The sequence below is a fragment of the Falco cherrug genome, chromosome 2 (genome assembly GCF_023634085.1).
Source record: "Falco cherrug isolate bFalChe1 chromosome 2, bFalChe1.pri, whole genome shotgun sequence".
NCBI classification, from domain to species: domain Eukaryota; kingdom Metazoa; phylum Chordata; class Aves; order Falconiformes; family Falconidae; genus Falco; species Falco cherrug.
Window position 1 is genome coordinate 72,777,959 of NC_073698.1, and position 22,436 is coordinate 72,800,394.

Genomic DNA, 22,436 nt, shown 5'->3' on the forward strand with positions numbered 1-22,436 from the left:
TTCTGTGTTTTAGTAGTTCACTGTCCAGTTTTAACAGTGATCTAGTAAGTGGCAAGCATTCTAAGAGATTACTAAACTGGTAACAAGATGCAACACAGTGCAAATTGGTTTCAATTTGGGCACCAGCAATAGATAAAAAACATTATATTCATACAGAGAAGTATTTTCCAAAAGGGGTCCTTTTTCACAAAACAAATGAGTTAGCATCTAAAACACGTGGAAGACATACAAGAATTAAAATCTCTGGAAAATGTTGTATAAGCCAGAAAGGAAGCTCTTAAAATTCTGTTCTACACAACCTCTATAAAACCAGGTATTTCATCAACATGTAAATTTAGTATCAAATCCCCAGAAAAGACTCTTTAGTATATAGTATACTATATACTAAATACACTATAAAGTATTTTATGCATCCAGCCCATGTTGCCAAATGTCAATCTGCTAACGTTCATTTTATTAAGCTCACACACTTCACCTGAGTAATGGGATCTCAACGACCACGCTCAATGAGTTTTTAAAATACTGCAGCTCACTTAAAAGGCTGCTGAACTTTTGCAGGTTGGCTTCTTCCCACCTGACAGCTTTGCTCCCATGTCAGACAGGAGAACTAAGTTGTATCTGTGGGCTTCTGTTTTGTTAATTGGATGAAGATACCACTCAGAAAACTTTAGACGCAACAAAGAATGTGGACACACCTGTATATGCTAAGCATCCATACATAAATATAGATCAAATGCTTTGATCCATTTAGAAATATGTGAACACTCTGAGATCAAAACTAAACATTTCTTTAATTACTCTTAAGCAAGCACATTGCTTGTGCAAAGCTTCTGCACATGAAGTATTTCACCACTACAGTCCAATACATGTATGTATGAGTGTACAAATGCACAAGAAACCACAATGCTCTTGTCTTGACCTAAATAAACACCACGCATTGCTAAAAAAAAAAACAAAAAAAAACCCCAAAAACAAATCACAAAGAACCCAACCTCCCAAAACCCACCAAAAAGCTCAAAACTAACCACCACCACCAAAGTCCAATAAGCAAAATAAAAAGTCATATTCTTTGGCTATATGATCAATGTGAAGTGCTCACCTGAATATCTTCAGTTGTTCAAGAACTCAAAAAAGACAATGAAATAAAAAATACATAGCTACTCCATACTTCACTATTATCCAGGAGGCAATTCAACGATACAACCATTAAAGGACCCAAACAGGGATACGCTCTGTGACAAGCCTAGCTATATAGTACACAGAATAACAGAATGCAATTATATCACATGATAGAATGTGTAGCCTCTATCATAAAAGAATTCCTATCTGTTTGTTACTTGCTATGTACAGTAGAAATATCCCGCTGAAATTCTATTCAAATATCCTCAATTCCAAAATACATTAGATTCAATAATAAAACCATACTCCTTTAAAAATTTAAAACTAGTCATATTTGCTAATATCTGCATATCTAGTTATGATATCTAGTTATGAAACTTGCTCCAGAAATGCATCTAAGAATCCTCTTGATTGCTCCTGCTCCTATAGAAAAATAATCAGATTTCTGAAAATGTATAGCTCTCAGAGTAAAGATTACTAAACTCATTTTAATAATGTAACCTGACTGATAAAAAAAAAAGGGTTCCCCAGTTAATCCACTGTCACCCACCCCACTGTATCATCATTTAGATAAATTAAGTTAGCAATCTCTACTAAATTTGGGGGAGGGGTTGCTCTTTAGACCGCATCTGGCGAATTCCTAAAATAGTAAGGAGCACAATAACTCTAATGTAAGAAAATCCCACTTTCCTATAATTTACTTTTCCTGTTGGAAGTACAATTATATAAAAATATTCATAGTACCAGACAATCAGCTGTTACATTCCACATTAAAGACATATGAACCTTTTTCCACCTTCTTTACATTTCAAAAGCATGAAAGTTTTACAAATGCAGCAGATATATTAGGACTGAAATTTGTAACTCCTGAGCTATCTCTTCAGTTCTCAAAACCTAGCTGGCTGGGCAAACCACTACACAAAGATTGCACCGTATAACTAGGATATGATGTGCAGAAAATAATAGTAAGAGAAGGACTAATTATGCTCATGTTTAAGGAGGAGCTAGATAATGAAAGTAGCTAGACATGAAAATGACACAGCGCACTTGTATAATCTACAAGGATAATTGAGTACATAACTGCAAAAGTTTTTTTTAGCCAACAACCTATAATTTGGTCCTTGTATTTTTATTGATCTTTTCCATACTTTCATTTTGCCTCCCTGATACGCAAAAAGACAACGCAAAATTAAGAGTGACATCCTGTTAAATATTCTCAACCGATTTGCTGAAGATAGCACTGCTGGTTTTTACTGCTGTTGGAAGCAGATCAGTATTTTTCACTGGATATTAAAGATGCAGATATATGTTCATGTGCTATGCCTTTAACTGTCATTAAGACTCAGGTCGTAATTCTGAAGTGTAATTAAATAAATGTGCAGGGATCAGGGAGAATAAATCTATCCCTCCAACATACGATACTGCACACATGAGCACAGCATCTCATCCTCTAAATACAGGCCAACATTCCTCACTTGGGTAGCTCCATGAAAGCCCATGACTATTGTCTTGCACCAAGCACTGTCTCAACTTGTCACCCACGTAAGCTCTTTTCCAACCTCAGCATTGGGCATTGCCTTAAGGCATAGAGTACACTACTGCGTACCATGTACAGCTCTACTGAAAACTTGCATAAACCTTCTAGACACTCGTAATCTGCAACATAAGAAAGACGACGCTAAGACAGGAGTTGAGATGGCCAGAGGGCCAAGTTCATCACAACTTTAAGGTCCTTGGGTTGAAAATGCTAAAGAAATGTTACACTTTAAAAAAAATTAAGCAGTTTCGTATCTGATAGTTTAGGATGGTCAGAATTCATATTCCTTTTAAGGCAAACAACATCTGAAGCAGTTTTTCCTATCTGTTCCCTTTTCTCCTGCTGTCACAGTCTTTATTGCTGTAACAAGGGAGCAGCTGCACCCAAGATGGGCTCTTGTTCTCACTTCACCAGATGACTAATTAATTTTTTCTTTGAGTCTGCTCTGCCACTATAAGCAACTGCGCAATGCAGGTGGTTGAGAGAAGGACTTATTTTTAGCTGTGTCAGATAAGACTAACCATCCAACTAATCACTTGCACTTTGGCTGAAACATATGGCAAGCTTCACAGCAAAGTCTGAAAAATAGGTGTAAGTTGAAATTAAAATACTCACAAAATGCATTTGAGTCCATTTTTAATAACTTTCATATTCCATAATTCCTATAATTAAAAAAGATACCTTTAAACATTAGCAAACCATAAACATAAAGAGAATTAAATCCCACCTTCGATCCGTAGAGATACTGTGGCTGTGCATTAGGCTGCTTATCTCTCTGGAACTCCTGAGAAAACGGTAGCACGGTCCGAACAAACCTATAAAAAACAAATTAAAGAATTCATTAATTATACTTAGGTTAGTAAGTCTGTGCCTAATGCACCTTACCCTGTATAATACTACTTTTCTCTACACATAAAGCCAAAGCCAGACTTTCAGCCCACATTGAAACTGGGGAAGCATGTCGCCTGCATTGCCCAAAAGCCTGGACACAAATCATGAGGCAATCCTCCATCGCTTACTGGGACCCTGTTCTTCCAGTGGTGCGTAGGGTCCCAGCATTTTTCTCACCTCTACTCTAGCCCAGCCCTTCAAAAAGAGAAGCAGCCAACAAAGTAGCAATAGCCTCTCAGAGACAGTAAGGAAGTTCCTTGCGCTTCCCTTCCAAAATTAAGTTCCTGAGACCAAACTACACCTTCAAAGAAGAACGTGGCATTTCTACTTAGTGTTTCGGAGCTCTTCCCCTCAAAGAAACTCACAGCAGGAGAAATACTTTAGGTTAATACCTTTAAAAAAGGGAGGAAGGCCATATAAAAATAACAAAACTCATAGCAAAGGTAACGTTTCAAAAGTTTGATCCTACTTTAGCGTGAGCATGTACCAACACAAACCATATGTACCTTTACCTTTTGCCCGCTGTTAAGAGGATGACAAGAGAACTACAGATGGAGTACTGCCAATGATAGGATCAAACAGCCCGCTCCAAACTGAGGGCCCCAGAGTCAAAGAACAGTGCTTGGGCAGAACTTGGCAGCCATGAGTCCCCTGGTGAACAGGCAGCACCGACCCACTCCCCTGGTGTTGCCTGTTAACTGGTTAACGTGGTTAACGCACGTTTTGCAGCACTACAGTTTTAGTACAGAAGGAAATTAATCAACATCTACTATAATTCTGATTCCACTTAACTTTACTAAACCGAGCAAAATTATGGTACGTGTGTTTACATGTTGGATGGGTACTTTATTTTTTAACTTGATAAAAAGGATTTATTGGTAAATGGTGCAAAGCTGGACATACACAAGAGGAAAAACAGCTATAAGAAGTGTACGTCAAATGTTTTTTGTACCAGATCAGGCTGTTCTGAGAGATATTCGAGTGAAATAAATGCTTCTAGGAAAAGGTTTGAGGAAAGGAACTTTGCAGTACATTATAGTATCGCAAGATACAATTATATTGATCTGGTTTTGTTTAAAATACGTCTGAATTTAGTCAGCAGACAAAATAAATGCTTCATTAATAAATTTTCCTAGAAAGAACATATAATTTCTGGGTTTAATACATCCATTTTCTAGCTGAAAGTAAAACCAGCTGTGCTAATAAAAAATTATTTCACCAAACATGTATAAATTGCACAATGTTGCCTACAATTACTTCCACTGTGTTTACTTCTGAGTAACCTGAAACATTCTTATGAGAATCTATAACTTCAGGACAAGATTTTCCGTATTTTTTTTAACCTACTAAAAAACAAGTATGCCCACATTTTCAGCCACTTGTTCAAATATATTTTTAGCTCTGTCTTTCCAAAAGTACTTGTACTTGAAGTCCAGAAAGTCCTTGCATTTAGAGCTTTTGAGGAAAAAACCAGATAATTTGTGTGTATTATTTTTGATACTCTACATATATACAATTTAAATCTTATATTTACATTTCCTCAGTTTACAAGATTCCCCCCTTCTCTCCCATTTACATAGCAACTGGAAACTTGAGATTACTTGAATCTGTTCTCTGCATAGATACTTCATTAATGAGCTTACCAGAGATGATGTAAACATTTGATAGAATTCAAAGTAATCTGCAACATATGTCAGTCCCAGAGATTACTCTATACCCCTTCTTTCTCTTCATCTCTCCAAATCCTATTCCTTTTTAAACTGACATCAATTTTCAAGCCCTAAGACAATTTCTAAAATTAAAGAAATTGAAAGAGATACCATGTCATTTGAGATAAGACTAGATTTCAGCATGTAGATGCATTGGGCCAGAGATGATCTGTTACCACTAAATTAAAACCCTCACAAGGAAGAGTGTTTCAGAATCTAAATCTGGGTGTGTCCCCTGACTTTGGAAGTTGTAAATGTAATTCTTAGTCTTTTTAAAAAGGTATTATGAATATATTTGAATTACAATGTCATTAGTGTCTAGAAGCAAACCAGTCAGCCTCTATTTGTATTGAGAAGCAATCACAGCCTCAGAAATTAAATACTGGAGAAAAACTTCTGATGCACAGTCCCCGCGTTTCACCAGCTCTGTACAAGCCCATGTAACTCTTGTGTGTTCCTCGGTGTTCCTCTACATTCTTGGGGGGGTTCTCCATCTCTAATGTTCTAGAGTAGCAGCAAAATAGTCTCAAAGCTTTCTTAGAGACTCAGAGCAAGCACCAATTTTACACTTTCTTGGGTGAAAGCTGCCAAGAGAGGAAGACAGAGGTTAAGCAAAGGAAGCAGGAGGGCCTATGGCTATGACTGAGGATACAACAGGCTAAAGAGAGTGCATAATTCTAGGTGGTATGTGACTAATCCAAATAGATCATTGAGATTAATATTAGAGATTTCTTCCCTCAAAACTAAGGGCTATACAGAAACCTTTACAGTTCAGCATGATCTGCTATTCTTCAAACTTTTTGTGTATGTTTGGGGGTGTGGGGGTGCGTGGGGTGTGTGTGTTCGTTCTTTCTCTCTGACATCCTGTTGGTTGGCTTCTTCCTGCTCCTCCTCCAAGAAACAGAAACATCTCTTTGAAGGACTGAAGCTCTTTGAATATCAATGCTAAGGCCAGGCAAATTTTTACTTTCTCTCAGATACTGCTGGACGCAGATTTTGGCACACTCCAAGATAATCAGGTCTTTTAGTTTTTAATCAGTGTTGATGATCTTACAGAGTACATCCATTTTAATCAATGCAGGTTGTAAGCAGTCAAATTACATTAAGCAGATGAAAAGCTTGCTGGCTTACCAAAGCTTTGTGACAGTGATTGCTGATGGACAACATAAGCCCCAAAGTATTTTAGGGATCAAATAATTTTATATTGGTGTTTCTGTAATACCTACCAGGATGGAGTTCATAGTAACCACTTTACAAACTAAATGATTCTTATTATTCTGTGATTCTAATCACAATATCTATTTAAGACAATAAGGAGAAACCTACAAGAGACCACTTTGGTCAGTGAGCCTGCTGCCTTGCTACTGCAGGTACCAGATCAGACAATCAATCTCATTCATGAACTTTCTGAGCTTCATCTCAGAAGTAATAAGAGATCACAGTCCTCCCTCCTAGCTCGTACAGAAAGTGTTCTTCTGCACCTCCCTGTCTAATCAGTATGAACACTTATTAACTTCCAGTCTTCTCAAATTAGTTTGTTCTCTCTCCCAGATGTAAGGGTAGCCCTACACCTCCTCTCTTACGGAATGCTGTATCTAACCTGTCACTCTTGAACATGCATGTCAAGACAGAACAGGAGGCTACAAACTGAAGGGTGAGGAAACAGAGCATGAATGAGTAACAGATATCTGCCACTCCATTGCTATCACTTTTCCTTTTGGCAGAAAGACTTTTTTTTGGGTTTTCTGCTGTTTTTTTAGGTGGAGGAAGGTACTTGACTACAGTCTCCCCTACTCTGCACAAGCTTATATCCCTGCACCATTTGGCTCTTTGTAGCCGAAACTAGGCAGTTTTCACTGCCAGTGCTACTTTTCAGGTTTGCTCCAGCAGTGTCCGAGAGGGCTGAAATTTTTTCTGAACAGTGACTACACCAGTACATGTAAGACAAGAAGACACAGCTGTTCTCTTATGAAAACTAGTCTCAAAAGCAGTATGAGAGAGACAGAGAGCTCAAAAAAGGACAGGGGAGAGGCATACAGGTAGGAAGACTGAAAAATAAAAAGCTTAGTTTTTGTTCGTTCTTTGAAAAATCTGTATCCTCAGATGAAACATGTCATGCTGCATTTAGAAAAATGCTATACACATGAATTTTTAGCAGAGAATACAGATTTGGATAGTCTGTTGAGAGGAGATGAAGCTACAAGTCTGGCTACTGCCTCCAGAATCTCGTGTCGTTTGTGTCAAGAAAGCACAGAAAATCCTCAATCCAACTAAATGTCTAGGCTGTCTCACACTTGCTCCTCTGTTAGCCCTCAATACAAAACAACCTATCATGGGAGAAGACCCAGCTTAGAATTAGTAAAGAAAACGAGGCAAAAAAAGGAATACACAAATAGTGGAAAAGGAACAAAGGACAAAAACCTGGAAGTTGCCCTTGTGTCATCTGAACCCTATGGACAGCCCTAGTCCTCTTAACTCCATGAAGATACAGCGGAATGAAAATAACACAGATGTAAGCATAAGTGTGACAAAAGATTCCTGGTGTGGAAAGTCCTTTAGCTTGGAAAAACATGTAACTGAGGGCCAATACAAGAGAGGGCTCTTAAAAAAAAAAAAATCCCAAGCAGCACAGAAAACACAAGTGGGAAATGGCTGTTCATGGTTATTTTCAGTATAAGAACTGGCAGGCAACTGCTTGAGATCAAACTAAGAGAGGGGGTTTTTTTGTACAGCACAGCACTGCAGACTCTTCATTATAGCACACATGAATGCCAAAACCTCACATAGCTTTAAAAAAAGGACTGGACAAAGCAATGGGGGAAGAAAAACAACCTGTAAAGGGCCAGAAATGCACTAACTTTGCACCATTTTTTTTTACAGAAACACCTGATCATTGCTAGATGTTGGCACATATCCTGGGAGAAAAATGACCACAAGCCTCCTCTGTTCTCATAACTGGCCCCTGCACGGCTGCTGCTGGCATCAGGACACTGGACTAGAGAGAGCCCTGACCTCACCTACAGTTCATATGTTCATGCCATTATCCAAACATTTGTTCTCTTTCTTTCATGATTGATAGCAGGTGGATTAAAAACACCCTTGGATTTCATTGCTAATGCCCATCTGCAGAGGTCCCCTCACTTATCTCCCCTATTTCTTCTCCACAAACTGTTGTGTCCAAGTCTGGACACAGCTGTGCAGCTGGCCAGCATTAATGAGACTAAATTTCAGAAAATCAGCAACTGCAGTTATTAAATTGCTAAATCTTTTAATAGCAGCCTCACTGTTTAATCTCAGTACATTATCAGATATATAAAAAAAAATCTTAAGTCTGAAATAATTAAACATGCAATGTGTTTCAACACTTCTATGTGCATAGCCTTAGCCTTTGAACCAAACATCAGGGTTTCTAAACACTTGAACTCCCTGACAAATGTTTGAAATTATCACATTCAAGCATTCTTGGGAAAAGAGCTTCAAAAGGGTCTGGATACAATCTGACCAAAACACTAACTTTAAAAGAAGAAGCCTTACACCTAGGCTGTGGTCAAATTAATAAAAGGCAAGCCACAGGTATTACATATTTCCCAGGAGCTCTACCTCCGACTCCCCCCCACCAATAACCTCTGCTTTTCATCATGTTTATTTCTCTTTCTTCCATGCTTTAGTTGTTATTTTTCTTCCCTTGTTTACATGTAGCTTTCATGCAAGACATTACATGACCTATCAAGAGTCAAGAATTAATCTAGCAGCTCTGACAGAGCTCCTCACTGTACGCTCCTGTATTTGCACACAATAACCTATACAGTTGAATGCAGAGAAAGTTCATAAATTTAAAATTCATACTAACAGCAAGGCGGTAATAGACATAATGAATGGGCTTAGGAACTACAAAAGGGCTAGAAACTCTCTGTTCCCTCTCCCAGCACAAATATCAATGGGCACTGTGTAGCATGGCAACACACACATTAATTCTCTCCACAATGCTGTTTTTGACCAAAACCAAAGTAATTTTTGATTAAATTGGACACATGGTACCCATACTGCCTAAGATCTAGCTCCCTTTACCGTCTCTCTTAAATTAATCATCCTGAATTAATTACCCGACAACCCTGAGGATCAGCCTAACTCAATTTGTGTATACATTTTTTAAACAGACAAACAACAGTCCCACAGGATCCTGCTAGTATCCTCTGGCATTCCTGCTCGCTTTCCAAACATTGTGGTCTGCGCTACGTCAGTCCTTATAGCCAGGATGAAAACAGACTGAACTGTTACAGGAGGTATTAAATGCCTTCCACTGAGGCCGACAAGCGAAGGATCAGCATTTCATCAAGATTTTCTTTTAATATTATGCTTATATGATTCTTAATACATCGCACTGAATATTCCAGTATTGACCTCCAGATTTATCAACTGCACAGTAGCTTCCTCAGGAATACATTGAACTCTCAAATGTAAACAGACAAATGTAACAGGATTTTCTTGGCTACAACTTAACCACCACAAAAGCATTTCCCTTTCTGCCCTGGCCAGAACCCTGGATCTGAGATGCAACATAATCACCACAAAAGGTATCAGACAGGGAAAGCTCTCCAAGCAGACAGTGAGTGAAAGATGAGAACAGGCTTCATCTTCCTACAGATCAATATTCAGTGTCACTTTACTGTCACTTCAGAGTACTTTAACCAAAACCTGAGTAAAGGCTATAAAAGCAACACAAATCCTAAAAATAGCGAACAAGCAAGAAGCCCAGAAATGCAAAGTGTCAAGCACTTACTCAAATTTTAGATCCTATCTTCCTCTTCCTATTTCCATTACTCAGTCTCCTTAGAGGCTGCAACTGTAGCTGCAGCGAACACGGAACTCTTCCCTTCTTGAGTAAACAATCCTTTTCTTCACATTAATGCAGAATCAGGAATATAATTTTATTTCCTTTACCTCATAGTTGAGGACCCTGTTTACCAAAGTATCTTCCTGATACACACTTTGCAATATTTTTGGACACAGTATATTTTTCAGTATATCATAGCTAAGCCATTAAAATGTCAGAATTTGGATGCTGCAGTTACATTTGGTTTCTGTTGCAGGCAAATCACAGGCTTTCATACATTTGACAATATTCAGTAAAATGATTCATGCTGCTTCATTTCAAGTAAAGCATTAGAAATGGAAAACACACTAAATGGATGGAGATGGACTTGTCAGCATTTGCTGGGAAAGAAGCTGCAGGAGAGTGGTAGAACTGTTGCAAACAAAAGGCTGCCAGGCTAACCTGTTAGTGGATCCATTGTAGCAGTAGTTTGGAAGGAAATCATAATTGAGTTCCCAAAAGACATGAAGAGTTATTCTTCCGTAAGGGGCTGACACATTGTGATTGGCTTCTCTGAACATGGCATCAAAGCTGTCCAAGGTCATATATCTACTCAGAAGCTTGTGAGTCATCTTGTTTATCTCTATCAAGCCATCCAGCTCCTACAAAAAACAAGAGGAAAGAAAGGAAGTAGCGCATTTAATAAAGTGGATAAACTCAACAAGTATATAAATAACCTTGAGCAAACAGAAAACTAGAAAGAAGTCAAAATGAACAACTGAGCCTCCCCCAGTCTCTAATGATGAGCTGGAAAGAAGTGTCTTGGGATTGTTTTGTAACTATCTCCCACCAAAAACCTCTGAGACTTTAAAGGTATTCATTAAAATTGGTCCATACTGCAGATGGGTCTCAAACACAGATCTGTGCTAACTCCGCTTCCACTGAGCAAAAGTTAAAGCCACAACATTATTTAAAAGGGGTCATACAGGACAAGAAGCATCTTCTGCATTTCCTTCTTTGCAAGCTATCACAAAATAATTTCTGCTCAGTAGGGCAACTGGTGAACTAACTTCTGTAGCAGTACCGGTAGCGATAACATCACATTTGCCATAAATCCCTCTCATGCTTTACTCCAGTGAAGAATCTACTAAGATGCAATGAAAGACCAGACCAGACATTTACAAATGTGACTACACGTGCTGCAGCCTACACTGAGCACTGCTTCCTGGTATGGTTTCTGGCACTTTCTTTAAAATAAAAAAATAAAAAAAAATATTAAAAAAAGAATCCATCTCTGATATCAGACACTGAAAACACCAAACACAAAGAACACAACCTCCCACTGAATAAAAAAGCCCAGGCCACTGCTTTTAAAGATTGCTGTGCAATGACCTAGTGAAGGAATGTCCAGTGGCTTTGTTTAGCTGTGCATCAAACTCCTTGACATCTTCCCGTACCATGCTGTCAGACTTAAATGCTCCATGTTTTCAAAGGATTTTCAAACCTGTGAATAACAGTTAATTTAAGGAAAAACAACCACTATGCTTGTTATTACAGTATTGAGTCCAATCTGAGGGAAAAAACTAGCTCAGTCTTTTAACCACCTTCATTTAATTTAATTGTCTTGAAAAATTGCAGAAACTACTGATTAGTTAAGCTATTAGATCTGTTTCTCACTGAGGAAACCAAGCAGTTTTCAGCAGAAATCATTTTGCAGAAAATGAAAACAAGGAGGGGCGGGGGGGGGGGGGGGGGGGGGGGGAGGTGGGGAGGAGCACCTTAGGTCTGCCACTTTCCAACTCAAGAAAGAGTAAGAACCTGTGACCTGGTTGCAGCAGGTTTATTTCTTTTCTGGACAAGGAAAGAGCAAGATTCTCAGTCTCAACAGGATTGGGACTTGCACAGTCCCATGTATGGCAGCATATTCCAGAGTACTGTGTCAGGTCAGGCCAAAGCATGGTTTGAACAGAGATGCAGGTTAAGGCATGGGAAGAAAAAAAATCACAGCACATCAGAATTAATAAAGTACACTATATACTACAATGGTAACAGAGGATTTGCCAGTATAATCTATGATGTAGCTGGAGGTGACAGAAAGAATGTCTTTTGCAAAACTAAGCTGGTTCTGGTAGGAAGGTTGTGTCAATCTAGATGCAGTAAACCAGACAGACTTCAACCACAGCACTGTATGATTTCACACTTACAGAAAAATTAAATCAAAACATCAGAGGTTTCTCTGATTTATTTCTAGTAAGACTGCTTAAAGTATTTCCCATTATATATATTTAACTAAGGTTTAGGATAAAACAGGTTTGTCTGTTAGTCATTCAGCCTCTTCTTTCAGGAGTGACTGTACAACTGTTTGCTGAGAGAATACTTACAGGACTTCCAGCAAAGCTGGAGAAAACATTTTTTGCTTCTACCATTAAAAAACAAATACAGATTTATAACGGAGGGAAAAAAAGAAAAAAAGGGAAGACTAGACGTCTATCATTGTCAATGCAAATAAAAGAAACAAAAATTAAATTACATTAAAACAGTAAAACAAAACAAAACTAGCATCTAGACCCCAACTGCAGTGTTAGCATTCTGGCAAAACTGCAACACACCACTCACCACAATCGAAGTCAAATCCTCACTTTCAAATCGACCAATTGCCAGTTCCATTGACCTGTACATGGCTGCCGAAATTCGCTGAGTGATCAGTCGGTTCAGGTCTATTGACCTACCAAGAAGCTAAAGAAAAAAATGCTATGAAGTTTTGAACTGAAAGTCAAATTACGAGACAAGCTGTACAAGGACTATGAGACTCCACAGATTAAGACTGTCACATGGTGAACTTGCGTTCCAAACACACAGAAACAAAGCAGATGGACAAAATTTATAATTTCATGAACAAATGAGGTACTACAATTTGCATCCCAATTCTCACAAAAATAAGTAAAATCACATGTTGCATTCACATCTGAGTATTTATATCAGCATTTTATGCTTCCATGACATTAAGCCAACAACATACTGAAAACTGGTAAGATATTACTAGCAAGACAACACTACCACAGCTGACATTCCTATTTGGCTTGTGTTTGGCTTAACTGCCACAGATATTTGTATGAAGTTTTTTTTTTTATTTACTCCTTGTATGACAAAAAAGCTGATCTCAAATGTCAGTTATGCCACTTAAGATGACAGAACATAAAGTTTTATATACCTACACAAAGCCACACTGTTGGAAAATTGCCAAATATCTCCAACACAACACAGCATGAGTTAACTCACTTGGACATGTCTCTGTTTCAGCAGTGTCTCATAACGGTTGGACTGCAGCAGCTGAATGGTTGCTCCCTGATTCTTGCATTCTGAACGTAATCGTTTATCCAGAAGGAGGCTATTAAGAAAGGAAGAAAACACTTCAAGTATATTAGGCAGCAAATCAGAGCAGAAATGCATGAATAAAAGTTCTCACTACTGGAATAGGTACCTGCCAGCCATTGCCTTATAGTATGCAAATATCTGGTCTGCCAGCTTGTAGACAAATTGGTCAAAACATAGGTTCACCTTAGGGAGGAGAAAAAATTGTGCATTTAGAGATACTTAAAAGTAAAAGAGGGGAGTTTATCCAAGACTTCACACTGTTCATCAAACATAACTAAGAAAGTTAATGCATCCAAATTTCCCAGTACAAGAGAAGATGACATTCACTTTTCAGCATTAATCCGAGACGTTTTGCACAGGTTTACAGGTTTCCTCACAACATATCACCCAAACAGCTACCCATCTTTTTGGTCTTTCTCCTCTGTTTATTATCTCCAACTGTTCCGAATCTCTTGTAATAAGTCTTAGCCGCCTTTAACATAATTTTCCCATTCAGGTACAGACTATTTCTCTCTAGTAGGTAAGGTTACTTTACCTCTGCCTCAATCTCATCATAGAGGAACTGCTTCTTAAATTTAGTAAGTGCGTAATGAGCACTGTCATTATAAAGGTCCAAAGAATACAGAACATACCTGAATGAAAAAAAAAAAAAAAAAGTTACATGTTTACAGAAATTATGATCCTTTAGGATGGTGCAGTCAAAGTGTTGTAAGCCGGTCAATATTGTAATCTACACGGGGTTCATGAAAACAGGATTATTTTTTTTCATTTGATTTTTTATATAAAGTATCACAATTTCTCCTTTGTGGAAGTCTTTTGTTAGTTCAACAAACTCTATAGGTAAGTTTTCAGTGTGAAACTTGTTTTCTAGATGTAGCTTTCCATCAAAAAGGAATGCTTTTACCACTATGAATGCTATTTGACAGCTTTGAGGAGTAAGTACAGAGAACTTAGGGAACAACGTATTTGGCTGGTGCAATGATACTTTTATAAAAGGTTTTTTATTTCGATTATTCACCTCAAAAAGAAAATTTTGAGAATCTGGAAATTGGCAAATGTAAGAGGAAAATTTTGTAAAGGTTTAGAATACCTTCTCTGTGACTGCTTATTAAAAGCAATTAAAGCAGTAACATTATAATAAGGAATGGCAATCATTAAGAATTATCATTCAGTGGAAGAGCACCAGTAGGTCTTACTCCATCATTGACGCCTCTTTGGTCTCCAAAATATGGTCCGTCAGAATCCAAGGCATGGACATCTCAATGGGAAACTGGATTCTTCTGCCCATGGTCAGCTCTAAGAAGAATTCCCTGAACCACAGTTGGGACAGATCACAGCATTGCTGCAGGGTTTCTTTCAGAATAAATAAGGAAGAATTATGCTTCTTATAGAAATACATCAGGAACAATACAACTGTGATTCTGATGATGCGATGTGAAACAAAAAAAGCAGGCGTGAGTCACTACAGCTATACATAGGCCAGATACGTAAACCAAAGTCAAAATATAAAGCCCATGACTTTTTCAAAGAGTTTTGAACTCCACATTGGCCCCCAAAGTGGTGCCTTATTACAGACAAAAGCATGGAAGTGGAGCGGACTACCAGTTAAACAGAAAAACTATGCACACGAGTAAAGGGGGATTCCTCAGCTGGGGGCTGAGAAACCTGTACACTGAACTTGGGAAGCAGTAGGTGAAGGAGACAGAATTGTACCGGATCCACCAGTACCATCTCTCCCTCTGGAGGACTGAATCGCTCCGTATGTTCCTGTTGATTAGATGGTCAGGAAATGACAGACACACACATGAAGGAGGGATTAAAACAGTTTCTGAGGCTGCTGCCAAGGGTGCAGAGGTGTGCTTCCCTCCTCTCCAGAAAACATTCATCACAAGCTTTCTTTTGCAGAAGGCTTGAGAACCAAAACGGGAGTGAACTTTTTACACTAAGATCTTCTGAAGACCTTTTGAAGTGCTGTTCCCCAGTGGCATTATGACTGACATTAACGGACTCCTCCTCCTCTGAGGGTAAAGGAGTCCAGCAGCAAAACAAAAATGAAAGACAACACAGCATGGTGATGACAAAGACTAGATACATTCAATGTCAGTAGGTGAAATCTTTAGGACAGCATGTTTCCGATTACAATTAACTGAATAGTAAGAGTAGTGAAATGACATCAAATTTACCACAACAGAGAATTTGTTTCCTCTGTACTTAAAACAAAACCAAAAAAGATCCCCAAAACCCCAAAACACAAAAACTACTTCCTTTTTATAATTTCAATGTGTATAAGGCTTATCTGTCCCTTGTTTATATAAATAATACATACATTAAAAAAAAAATAGAAAAGGGAGGTAACTATGAAATTTGATGTATTATAAACAAATGTGTAACAGGTCAAAATAAAAATCCCACCTCAATACTGAATATCAAGTCTCAGAAAAAATTTGGACAGACAAGGGCTTTTGATAAATAAACCAAAAATAAGTTGACTTAGGCAATCGGAAACATTTTCCAGGTCGTGTTAGAGGTGTTAGGACATGCTAAGCTGGACACTGATCATCTACGTATCTTACCACTGAAATTTATCAAATGAGTGTAGAAGAAAGACTCGCGATGGAATTTTTCTATGTCCAATATGGTGGGCCCCTCAAGGCTACTTCTCAAGGTTTTCTTGGAACCACTTTTGTCAGCAATGAGGGACTCTAACATAGTTCTCACCATGTAAAGCTGTATCATTAAAGGAAACAATTATGGTGGAAGGGGGGGGAAAAAAGGAAAATACACATGGTACATTAGTCGAGCAACACTGAGAATTACTATCAGTAAGCGACTGCTCCACTTCAAATTGAAAACCAGCACTGTGTGTGTAAAAAGCCTTTCAGGCAAGAGGAACAGACGCAACGCTAGCCTACGCACCAGCACAAATGCCTACCCATGCCAAGGGGACCTCCACTGACACTTAGCAGCAGACCATTTGCAGTGGAACAGTTCATGTCACCACAAAAAGTAAAAGTAATAAGCAATGTCTTACCACCAAAGTTTAAAAGAGGCGGATAGATGTAGGACTGCCTCAGAAACTTGTGTGTCACATGCAATAGCTTTTCCAATCCCAGAGACTTGAGCTGCTTCAACAGCTCAGCAGAGTTTAAGGACTCTGTCATAGTGCGAACCATGTAGAGCTAAAAACCAACAGACAGGGGCAGGCAGGGGAGAGAGAATCCGTTAATAAAAACACACGGGTAAATAAGGAAGGGGAAACAGAAGCAGAGAAAATGTGTTAGTTTGTTACAAACGAAAAGCAGCACAGTAAGCATGCAGAGGAGGACATACAGAAAGGTTTCTTCATTCAGAATAATCACTACAATCTGGTACTCCCTCAAGCAAAGGGAGAAGTTTCCATTCATTTCAGAGGATGCTCAAAGAGCCATTAGCTTCTCAAATTATTTTTGCAAAGATTTCCAAGTATTACCAATCCATACATAGCCATTTTGGAGCTGCATGAAACTGAGAAAAACTTATCTGAAATCCATATATTTGACCTCCCTTCCTGCTGTCAGCTGAGACAGACAAGTGTGCCAGCCCAAGAGCAGAAAAAGCAGACAGAACCATGTACTCTAAACAGCCTGTTGCAGCCAGTGAAACAAAGGCCTTAAACATACCAAGCACAGGAGCACACTGGTGGTGACATTTCAATTTTTTTCCCCCCAGAAAATCAGAAACCAAAACATTTTTTACAATTCCCAAAACAAAATCTTCATTAAACCCACCTCACCACAATTTAAGCAACTTCTTATTACCCAAGATCATTATCCATACATGCTCTAATCCCCACAGATTTCAGGTATTGAAACACCGTCTTTACAAACCGCAGTTGCCTTCAATTTTTCACCCAAAGTGCTCAGTACCTCATTTTCTTAGATGAGCTATGTATACCAGACCATACACTCTCCAAACAAATCCACAAAGAAAATAAAAAAAGAGAATTATATGGAGGTAACAAGAATGAGCATTTAGGTATGGGATTTCAATGACTAGCACAGAAAACCCATTTGAAATACCTCGTTTTAGCGGCAGCAGCAGATCAAATGGATTTTAGGGAGTAGTTTTATCATGCATTACTGAACAGTAAGAGGGATCCTGTCAGAAGTCAAATACTCTCCTAATTTTACAGGCAATCATTTATATTTTAAACATATTTTAAACCTACATAGACATCTACTGAATGATGGGATTTAACAAAAAGAAAAATTAATAATAATCCACCAGCCATACCAGAGATGGGAGTCAGTCAAGAAATAATTCAAATAGCTCAAAAATATTATTTAAAAAACATTATGAGCTCAATGAGAAAATATTTCTTCCCAGGAAGTCAAAGAGATTGAACACTTGGAAAAATTATGCAGAGTAGAAAGTGACAATAACCCAGACAGAAATTTTGGTTAAATATATGAAATTTTGTAAACATAAATTTAATCAGAGAAGATTTTTAGCATTAAAAAAAACCACGCACACAAAAAAAAACCCCAAACCAGCAATTTTTAAGTCATTCAGGCCAGAGAGAAAACATTTCATGCAGTAATTGTTGACAGATTTCACAACCACCAGACAGGAAAATACCTGAGTGCTGGAGGGTCCCACTGCACGCCTTGGGACTTTGATGTCAAAACCACTTTTGGGGTCCTTCTCCCCCCTTAGAGCTGGGTCATTGAATGGCTCATGACCCGCTTCCCAGTCACAGACTGTCTTTCTTATGGCCTGCAAAACACTGAACACAATTCACACCACTTCAGACCAGCACGCAGGCAAGTGCATTGATGAGAACATATTTTTTTTTTTTAAAGCATTCTTCCACAAGCACAGAAACTTTGCAACAGCATTCAGGAGCTCAGGGTAACTCAGAGCAACTGCAAATGATTTTGCCAACAACTTCAAGAATGCCACATTTATGAAAGAAATACTCCATGCTGTTTATCATAACGGACAGTCCAGAGCCGCCCTCCTCCGTCAGAAGGAAGCTGACCTCTGGAACTGGTTCATCAGAGACAAAAGCCACTTGTCAAGAATTCACCTCTGGGATCCTTAGCAAGTGCATCAAGCCATTTTGTTCTAAACCACAAAAAAGCAAATTATTCAATTCAAGTAAAGCAGATTAACCAAATTAAAGAGACACAAATCTGGCTTGAAATTAAAAGAAGCAGCAGAATTCCTGTTTCCAGCAGGACTCCAGAATTCAGCTGGAATTGATACAAACAGTTTCATCCTCTAATTCCAAATACTGAACTGGACTCCACTCAGATACTCGTCAGAAACACAGTCAGTCGTTATCCTGTGGCATGCTGAATGATGAAGCAAATGCCGCCTCCCAAATCTGAGCAGGTACGCAAGTATCACTGTTTCATGAAAATCTCTGGGCAAAAAGAAATTAGCCAAAGACTTTCAACTCTTAAGAGCTTTGCAGTGAAATGTGGGAGTAAACAAATGGTAAACAAGTCAAGATTAAAAGCAAATAATTAGGCATTAAACAATAAGGTCAGGAAATGTCACCAATCCGTGGGCAGATGAAGCCCTTGGAAAAGAAGTGTAAGGCTAATAAGCCAAAAGCAGCAGAAGCTGAGAAAGAAGGCAGGATGCTAAGAAGGCAAAGGAAAGACTATGGGGTCAGATGTAAACATGAGACAAAAGGAGAGGAAACACTGGAATCATAAGGAAGGTGGACAAGAACACCTTTCTTCACAATAAAAATACTAGTCCTGCTTTCATTATTGCAGTACTTACCTTTCCTTAAAATAAAAATTAAAAAAAAATAAACTACAGGGAACACAGAACTTCCTACGGTAGTCTTAAGTGGCTCAAGACAGCCTGGGCTCTTACTGTAGCCACGCTGGCAGCCATTCATTTTTGACTTCAGACTTCTTCAACTTCCAAAGCACATTCAACAAAGCTCTCTTTGAATACCATACAGACTAGTAGGGGAGTACTGACTTAAAGAGCAGAATTTAACAGCTGTGCAATTCTGCAGCAAATTTAGCAACATTTGGGGGAAAGAATACAGGAGAAGAAGGCAAGTATGCTACCTCTGAATGACATTTTTCTTCTTTTTAATGGCTTGTCTTAATGGCTCTCTAAGTGTGACCTGGGCAAAATCCTGTAGAGCTGCATAAATGGTATGGCGAATGGCATGATTGAAAACACTTTCCATCCTTCCCATCAGCACCTGAAGACCTTTGATCATGGCAATCACCTGGAAGGGGGAAAAAGAACCAAAAGGTGTATATTCCTTATTTTGTTCGTATAGTTGTTCCAAAAGCCCCTTTTTAAATACAGAAAATGAGAAAAGGGGAATTAACAAGTTCCAAAACATAAAGGAGATTTTACCTGTGCACCTCCTACATATTGAATGGAGGAAAACATGCTCTTTCAGAGTCGATACAGGGCATGCTTGTCTTTTTGCAATGAGTATAGAAAATGCTTATAGAGAATGTTCTCCTTTGTATAGAATTAAATCTTTGGAAAATCCATGTAAAAAAATATTTATCTTACCTCAACCAAAGCAAACTTCTCCTCACTAGTATAATTGTATCTTGTTGCTCTTTCATACTCTTCCGCATTGTCAGGACAATCTTTATTAGAGTATTTGTCCGTTGGGTGTACCAGCTTCCATGAATACTGCAGTTCACACAGCAGAATAGCGAGAAAAAAAGATGGAAAAACAAAACAACAAAGGCCTGAGAAACACAAAATATAGCTGGACACAAACAACAGGCTTTAAGAAACAAGCCAGTGTTTTCAAGAGTATCTGAAAAGTATTACTGACGCTATTCTCAAAACCTGCACAAATTCAGAAACTACTGTCTAGTGGAAATGCCAAACAATAATTTGCCTAACAAATTTTCTCGAAAGCTAGTGATCCTGTATTAGCTCAAAAAATGCAATTCACACTCAGCAGGTAACGTGCTTCAGGGTATTTTTTACTGAGCAAATGGTAGCATAGGTGAAAGTTTCCTCTCCACTTCAGACACAAGAAACAGAAAGACCTTAGAGCATTAATTTAAAAAAAAAAAAAAATCCATCACACTCGCACACAAAAAGAGGAGCCTCCAACTTGCCCAAATATTCACATTTAGAATTCAAAATACACCTGGAAAACTATACAGTTTAGGGGTGGGGGTGGGTGGGCGTTATGTTTACTAGGCTTAAAGGTGTGAAAATAGCTATATTATCTGTGACATCATCTGCACAGCATGTATTTCTCTTAAATACTGTCTTTTCAGTCACTGCAGAGACAAAAATGTTCCTGACTAGTGTCAGGCTGATCTAATATCCATCAGGGTACATACAGTGAAAAATCCTAGTCCCATTTGAATACAGTTTTCTCACAGTTTGACTTCAGTGAATAGTGAACAGATTACAAAGCAATACAAATTTGCCTACTATAACGGATTAATATTTGCACCAATTTACCTATGGCAAAGAGAAGCATCACACCCTGCAACCTAAGTGCAACAAAGAGGACGTGGGAAATCATTAAACAAAGATGGGGCATCTTGCGGGCATTCAGTTAACGGGGTTAAGTTGGACATCAAATGCATGATGAAATTTTTTTATCTGAACATGACGTATGTAACAAGGTTTATGGATACTGAGTGACTGCAGAAGACAGGTGAATAAGTAGGATACTTAAGGTAAGAATAAACTCTCAACAGGAGTACAGGGAGAAGGTAAACACAAATTTACATGAGAATTACTTAAGGGAATCCATACAAATCAGAAAGACAAAGAAAAGCAGTGATGATAGGAAAAAAAACCAAAGGACTGTGGTCCTCAGAGAGTTTGTCCTGGAACTCGGGAGGATAAAACCAGCTCTAAGAAGAAAGCCTAAATGCAGCAGTTTGCAATGACAGAAATAAAGGCAGCAAGGCTGGGAGTTGCAGAGGCCAGAAATAGATGATAGCAACCTCTCTTAAGAGGGAGAAAAGGAGAACAAAATTTTTACCATAAAATACAATGTTGATTTAACTACGAATAGGATAATACAGGAAAAAGCATGACTCATCTACTGGCTTTTGAAAGAGGCAGTTAAAAAAACAGAAAAAAAGAAAACTGGGTCTTTAGCTATGCCCATTCTGACTGCACTGGATTCAAGCAGTACAAATGGCTTGATGTTCCCTCTCAGAGGCAGAGGAGAAGCAAGTCTGGCTTCTCTCATACAATATGTCACCTCTTTCAACATTTCCTAGAACATGCTTTGGTGCAGGTGAGACGTGTGGCTTTTATCTAAGTCTCTGCAGCAATAAAAAGGACTCCTACATCCTCCTCTTCAATTTCTGTCTTGTGCGGTTTCTTATCAGAAAAAGCACAGTCACTTTTCTAACTAGCATCTGTTTTTAAAATAGATTATTAAAACATAGAGAAACAACTCTGCAGGTTATTTCCCCTCCCTCACCTCCTCTCAAATTTTCCCTTCCCCACATTTACCTTCCTTTTGACTAAAAGCCTAATATAAAGCCAATGGGAGCCTTTCCATCCATTTTTGTGTCCTTGGTTAAGACCTTACGTGCTTCAATTTACCAAGTGATGACGTCTAAATATAGCCAGCTGAAGCTGTTCTATCACATCCTGTGTGACTGCACATTGGTATGGATATTTCTATCAGAATACAATTTTAAACAATGTTTAGAGGAAAATAATGAAGTCTTGGTCTACAAAAGGTATGTATCAAGAGCAACATGAAAACATCTGGTTAAGGCTTACTGGTGATCCCCTATCCATTAAATATAACAATTTGAACGTACTGTATGAGATTGTACAAGCTACTGGATCTTCAAAGCAGCAACATTACTCCTAAGCTCTGAGAACTTCATGTGCCTGCCTCTGCGAATGTGGTTTGGAGCAGGAGAAGAAAAGGAGTGAAGGAAGAAGGAAGAGGGGAATTAAGGGATCAAAACACAACACACATTTTTCATTCTGTTGAAGTAAAGTCTGTCCAACCTCA

The 22,436-nt window shown here is 38.5% G+C and overlaps 1 protein-coding gene across 1 annotated transcript in view; it reads right to left on the reverse strand.

Moving 5' to 3' along the window:
* Positions 1-22,436, reverse strand: part of CYFIP1 (cytoplasmic FMR1 interacting protein 1) — a 76,138-nt gene that overhangs the window by 25,497 nt on the left and 28,205 nt on the right. The window contains exons 13-23 of the mRNA XM_055703420.1: positions 19,985-20,110; positions 19,519-19,685; positions 18,062-18,209; positions 16,018-16,171; positions 14,641-14,797; positions 13,980-14,076; positions 13,551-13,627; positions 13,349-13,457; positions 12,686-12,805; positions 10,532-10,731; positions 3,384-3,471 (exon numbers count right to left, since the gene is read on the reverse strand). Coding sequence (XP_055559395.1) covers positions 3,384-3,471; positions 10,532-10,731; positions 12,686-12,805; positions 13,349-13,457; positions 13,551-13,627; positions 13,980-14,076; positions 14,641-14,797; positions 16,018-16,171; positions 18,062-18,209; positions 19,519-19,685; positions 19,985-20,110 — 1,443 coding nt within the window. The remainder of the gene's footprint in view (positions 1-3,383; positions 3,472-10,531; positions 10,732-12,685; positions 12,806-13,348; positions 13,458-13,550; positions 13,628-13,979; positions 14,077-14,640; positions 14,798-16,017; positions 16,172-18,061; positions 18,210-19,518; positions 19,686-19,984; positions 20,111-22,436) is intronic.